A 6886-nucleotide genomic window follows, 5' to 3' on the forward strand; every position below is an offset into this window, starting at 1 on the left:
ACTAATGAAAATCTGACATTGCTTTTGAATTGTAGTTCAACAGAATCATTTGTAAAAACTAACTAATGAAATTGCCCTGGAGAAAAATGATGGTACCCCTAGAAAAGATTGAAAATAATTTGACCATAGTCACAAAATAAACTAAGGTGTGTCCTCTAGTTTTCATTAGTTCATTTTCAGTAAATTTGTATTTATTATTACTTTTGTCAGCTTCAAGTTATTTCAGTGACCATTGTGGGTTTTTTCTTTCTTTATGGGAAGGGTACCAACAATTTTGTCCAAGTCTGTATAACCAAACATCATTATTGTCCTTCATTGTCCTTCACACTCGCAGGATATTATGAAGGACAGAAAAAGACTGAACTGAGTGGTAAGAGGACCAGGTTGTTATGACTAAACCTCTGGAGGAAGTGGGTCAAAGGATCATGTAAGATGAACCCTTACATGACACTGAGGATGCCATTAGCTCCCCCTCTAACCTTAAATAAATACTGGCTGCTTTTTTCTCTTGTTACCATCTACTTATGACTTGCATTATTTTTAACTAAAAACTTCTTTTTGTACATTAGATCCTCTGCATATTACCTGTGTATCAAATCACATTATATTATTCACGTGTTTTTTTGCCTATCCACATCCTGTAGTAAAAGGTGTATATTATGTACATGTTTTGTATTTTTTACTTTTACATTTACTCTTAACTTGAAACTTCTTTTATATTAGTATTATCATGTGTACATAATTTTTGAGTTGTCTGTTGTTGTAACTTTTCCCAGCGTGGGATTAATAAAGTTTTATCGTATTTTAGCTTTAATTTCCATGATAAATTTATCATGGAAATTAAAGCTAAAATACGATAAAACTTTATTAATCCCCCGCTGGGATATATATATATATATATATATATATAAATCTATATATTTAGGATGAGACCTCAGTATCAACCAGCAAGACAGAGGTGTCCTCTGTCGCTTAAGAACAACAACTACACTTCTCCAAATGTCCACCCTCCTGATGTTTTTCTGATTCTCAACGGCCAACTTGGAATGGAAATAAGCGAATGGGTACAAACAAACAACCTTTTTCTGCATCAAATGGATTATCACCTCAGATTACATGCCAGTGGTTGCATTCAACCACAGAGTTACTTTATTTTTTTGTCAGCGAGAGTCAAACAGGACTCTGACATCATCTGAACCACACCTGGAAAGGAAACTCTCCTGAAACACCGTCTCAAGTGTTTGGTTGTGATAAATGCTGATGATCACACATGCTTGTGATATTTTTGAATGGATGATTGGGACAAAATCCCCTTTGTATATTTATGACACGGAGGGGTGGGTATATGTGTTGACCCTTGTCATAAATGTTGTATATATTTTGTAAACACCAAAAGTGTAGAAAGAAGTTATTGAATGCATGTACAAAAATAATTCATATTGTCTTTGATGTTTTCAACATTTAAACCGTTCAGATGATATTTGTTTACTTTGATAATCTTAGAGAATTGGGCTGTGAATGTGTGCTTCCTGTTTTGTTAATCCCACTTATCCTGTAGCTAATCTGGAGACACTGACCACTGATTTATATTTGCTGATAAGTAGCATTATTTGATAATTTGCAAGAACCAATAAGAAAGCAACCTCGGGTCACGTGGTTGTCAAAACTATCAAGACCCACATTTTCATTTATTTATTAAAACCTTGAATCCTACAAATATCAAGGCATTGAAATCATGAGGAGCACAAAGAAATAACAAGTCAAATTATGCACAAATGAAAACGCATAAAATAATAATAATTTAAAAGTAGAAAGGACAAGTGATGAGAAGTAAATAAATTCCAATTTGAGTTGTTTTTAGTACCACTAGAGGTCCTCATATATTTTCAGAAAATAATCATATTTGTGGGCCTATTCAAATCAAAGCCTATATGTAAAAATCATTGTGCTGCAGTAGCAATTCCTCTGCAGAACATATTCTGGAACTGAGAAGCTACATATTGTGCATTGTAAATATGAATGGATATTAATTTAATTATTGTGCATTGAATAGAAAAAGTTGCACAACTGCCCTTCTTTTTGTAGAATTATCTCTTGTACATTCAGCCTTTAACAGAAATTGCTAAAAATAAAAGGTATGACCCTCCTAAGTTGGTTTCTTGGAAGATATCGGGGTGGTAGATCTCTGCTTAAATTTGGAATTAAAAAGTATTCTTGGGCTCGAAAAGGTTGGTGAATACTGACTAAGACAATATTGCTCAAATAAAACTCCCATATGGGGCAGTCCAAACAACCCTGAGGGGCCTTAAACGATCTTCATACATATAGAGTCTGTCCTCGCCCCTTTCTCTATTTGCCTCTACAGAGGGATGAAAGCTGTGGTCAGTTGCTCCCAGTGGAGCTAGTGACCTAAAGCCTCCAGTCTTTAAATGTGTCCAGTGTCTTATTGTGTCACAGGTGACATGTTGCTAGAAGCCTTTAAGGGATTTGTCCTCGGAGCAGTGATTAACGTCCAGAGGGTGAACTATATTATCTATAGTCTACCAACAACTTGTACCACTGTTCTCAGTTGCATTCATTTTTTCTAGATCCACACAACAGGATGTGGTGAAGCCATCCTCTGATTATAACACACTGCATCGTTGAGATAATTCATTTTTTTTATTTAAGTTGTCTTGCAATTCATCATGTTCGTTGCAGACTGAAATATCTTTGCACGTTTGCTTCTTAATCCTTTGCCTCGCCTACGTGCCTTTTGTTTTGTTTTATTCTATCACTCCTTAGCATCATGGTGAGGGAGCACAAACTCCTCATTAACAGTATTAAGACCAGATCAAATTATTAAAAGTCGGTCAGTTGGCAAGACTTCATACTACTTTAAGACAAGTGTATATTTCTGAAATAACCCTTTACTGAACCTAATAACAGGGTAAAATAGAAACGTCCATGAAATAGTAAGAATATATTCTTCTTTTCAGGGGTTAAATAAATTAATCTCTAATCGATACTCTCTCTGAATGACGGTTAATTATGAAAGGTGATACATAATATAACTGCAGTATGCCTACATACATTAAATTCAGGTCACACACACACATGTATAAAAATATATATAAGTCCAGTAAAGTATGTACCTGTGACATCAGCTGAAGAAGGAGCCACACATTGACCCAGTTCTTCACAGCAGTCACTAAGTTTATCTTTGTGCTAGAACCTGCTGTTCTCCCTCCTCAGGGGCTTATGATCCCCACACTTAGGGACAGGCAACAACAATGACAGTTCAACTTTTCGCCTCTGGTAGACGCTAGAGATCCCTGTACATTGACAAGACATGAAAAACACTTCCCTCCACACAAGACTGACAATATGAGCAGTTAAATCAGCTAAATGACTCTGTTGTATGTTATTATGCTGATAATGTTCTGCAGGTTTATGTAACCAAGTATTTATTTAGTAGAAATATATATATATCTCTATATATATATATATATATATATATAGAGAGAGAGAGAGATGATTTCCTAAATCCATGTTTTCTTCAATTATACATTGCACTGTTGGAACAGTATATGTGCTGGTAAGTCTGTACTTTTCTTTTGCCATTTTGTTTTGTTTTTAAACTTTAGATATAATTGAAAATAATGTTATTTTCAGATTTTAACATTAAATACTTGTATAAGGACTTCCACAATATATATATATCCAGCTGCTTTTTCAATTTGGACTTTCTCCTCACAGTTACACAGTTCTGCTACATCTCTTTTTGAATAGTGATGTTACTTACTCCTCATATAACACTGTTAGTGTTTCCAGGGCCAGTGTGCGTGAGGCTTATATCACTTGTTCTGCTCTCTTCTTTGCTAAACAGATTAACCTAATTTGGCTTTGCCACCTTTTGGCTTCAGCCCTGTGATGATCCAGTTTCCCTGAGAAGCATGTTTTAAGATAGACTGAGACAGACTCAGCTGAGGAAAATTGTGAGAAAGTCACATTTCGTTGCATTAAATCTCCTGATAATTAAAACGGTTCCATCTATAAAAAGTGATATTTACCATGAATGAGAAAATAGATGCAAGTTTCTAAGGTGTGAAAACAACACAATATGTGAAACCCATATTTTCATGCATGCATTTATTTACCTATACTATATATATACAATGTTTACAATTCATGATGACCATCTCAGCAAGTGACAAAAATAGAATTTACATGGTATATAGTTGCTCGTTTTGAAAATACAGTAGAAAATGTGAAATATTGTGGCATTTGAAACACATATTGTTGGGGGTTACATATTTTCAATGGTGCCAAATAGCTCGACCGTATCGGGGAGTTTTGTGCCTCGGACGAAAGGGGAGAGTCAAAATGAGCATCCATATACATGTGTTCACAGATTTTACCATTATTTGCATTGATTTTGAATTCACATTGATTTCCAACATGCTTCAAATAGAAGGTGAAAAAAAATGCAGTTTGTGAGTTTGTTCCTGGAGCCGTTCATCACTGGTCAAGTAGTTCAGACGTCCCTGAATGTCACTCAGTCCACATTGAGGATTATTCAAGATTGAAGAGACAGTGGAAAGGAAAATGTCCAGGTCACTGAAAATGTCTTTATGTTTAAGAGACTGAGGACACTTCTGTTTTGCTGGCAGACACTGAGGTTTCATCCTCCACCATGCCTCCCATTCCAATAGCGCTCAGCATGCAGTTACGGAACTGAAGAGGTGCAAGAAAGAAGAGAAACATTAAAATAAAAAAACATTCAATGTTCTCGATTGTGGGTTTAAACACTGACAATAAAGGTAACATATTTTTTACATGAACCAACCTGCTTGTTAAACAGCACGTAGATCACAGGGTTGTAGAGAGCTGAGCTCTTAGCAAAGAAGGCAGGGATGGATGCAGTCATGGCGGTGAAGGCAGCTCCCTTGTTCAAGAAGATCCAGCCAGCGAAACTGGCATATGGTACCCAAGCTACCAGGAAGCCAAAGACCATCAGGACGCACATGCGGGTCACCTCCCTCTCAGCCTTCTGGGTGGACTCAGACTCCTGCTGCTGGGCTGCAGCCTGAAGTGTTTGAGAATATTCACAGAACAGAATGTTTTGTTTTCCACCTTTACATGAAAAGCATCTATACTAGCAACCATTTAATTTCTTCAGGATTTAGCTGAGAAGTCAACATCTCAAGTATTTTAAATTGGACTTACAGCTTTGACTGTCAGCACCAGGCTTCCATAAGTGAAGAAAATCACAAAGACTGGAAGGAAGAAGTGGACGGCAAACATGTACATGACGTATGATTCGTTGTTGAAGCCGGGGGCCAGAGTGTAGTAGTCTGGTCCGCATGAGCACTGCATGCCCTCGGGTAGGTACCTGTGGAGAGTGGAGTCAGAGCCATTATTGCAAATAAATAAAACTGGAGTCGTGGAAGAAGCTCTGCCATCAAGCCCACTATGCTTTTATATTTGTTTCAATGGTTTTAAAACCTTCAATGAATTTACCTGGACCAGCCGAACAGTGGGGGGCCAGCGCATGCAAAAGCCATGACCCAGGTGAAGGCGACTCCAATTGCTGCGTGAGTTCCGCTGAACTTGAAGCTTCCCATGGGTTTGCAGACGACGATGTACCTCTCAACAGCCAGGACGACCAGAGACCAGAGAGCGACTTCACCTGTAGAGAGACAAGAGCGAATCCTTCAGGTTAACTTTCAAGACTTTAATGCAACCCTGGTAGTGAGAATGCATTGGTCGACATTTACCTCCGAGTGTGGCCATGAATCCCTCAATTTGGCAGAAAGTGGCTCCCAGAATGAAGTAGCCGTTAAAAGCAGAGGTGATGGTGATGGTGAATCCGAAAGCGCACATGATGAGCCCGGCCACGGCCAGGTTGACAAGGATGTAGTTCAGGGGTTGCCTGAGTTTCTTGTTCTGAGCCGTGACGAACAACGTCAGACCGTTGATGGGGGTTCCAGTGCAGATCAGGAAAAACATGTAGAAAGCTAGAACTTTGTACATCATGGAATCCACCATGTAATACTGAGGGTATTCAAAAGGACTTCTAACGATTCCAGTCCTGTTGGACATGGGGATGTAGAAGTTCTTGCCCTCTGTGCCATTGGGCTCGATTCCGCCGTCCCAAACCATCTTCGGTTGCCTGTTGTTTCTATTGAGCTTCTTTGGCTAGAAAAAAACCCAGTAGTGCTGATGGACACAAGAATCTAACTGGCGGCCACTGACTTATATACCTCACCACTAACCTTGTTGTCAAATTGCCAAATGAGATTACAGGATTGTGAGGTGGTACACTAGGTCAGTAATTGCTCTTAACATCCCGGCTAGTCCCTGATGTACTTTGCTCCAATTTCCAGGTTCAGCTGAGTTCTCTTAATCCTGATTAAAGAATTTGAAATAAGTTCATTCAGTTTCTTTTAGCACGTTATTTGATAAACATTAACTCAAAAATTAAACCTTTAGGCATATGGAAAAGTAAAAGATGCATTAATCCACAGTGTATGGATTAATGCACAGTTTTATTCTCATTGCTGTTTTCCATTTGTTTCGAATATGGATAAAAAAAAAAAGAGTAAAAGATGCAGTTGATGTTTTTGAGGTTATACTTCAAATAAGAAGCATGCACATGTGGGTTTGTCTCATGTGACTCATGCATGCAATGAGACAAGGAGAATATCCTCACTTTTTATTTGTTTCATTTAATGTAGTTTTATTTCTATGCTCATTTGAATTAAACATGCAGGGGTGTTGGACCATTTTAATTGGTCCTTCTTTCTGGAATCTGGAATTTCAATCGCCATTATCCAACTGTATATGAAAGGATTTGTGGGTGTGCTTATCCAGATTAACCTCGGATTCTCACCGGCCTTGTCCT

At 37.9% G+C, this 6886-nt stretch overlaps 1 protein-coding gene across 1 annotated transcript; it reads right to left on the reverse strand.

Moving 5' to 3' along the window:
• Positions 1–4617: 4617 nt before the first annotated feature.
• LOC128450130 (green-sensitive opsin-like) lies at positions 4618–6144 on the reverse strand. Its single transcript, XM_053433615.1, has 5 exons — positions 5760–6144; positions 5503–5671; positions 5209–5374; positions 4829–5068; positions 4618–4716 (listed from the first exon to the last, which is right to left on the reverse strand). Exons 1-5 carry the CDS (start codon positions 6142–6144, stop codon positions 4618–4620), a joined length of 1059 nt encoding a protein of 352 aa, XP_053289590.1.
• Between the last annotated feature and the right edge of the window lie 742 nt (positions 6145–6886).

The sequence above is a fragment of the Pleuronectes platessa genome, chromosome 2 (assembly GCF_947347685.1).
Source record: "Pleuronectes platessa chromosome 2, fPlePla1.1, whole genome shotgun sequence".
In the NCBI taxonomy this organism is placed as follows: domain Eukaryota; kingdom Metazoa; phylum Chordata; class Actinopteri; order Pleuronectiformes; family Pleuronectidae; genus Pleuronectes; species Pleuronectes platessa.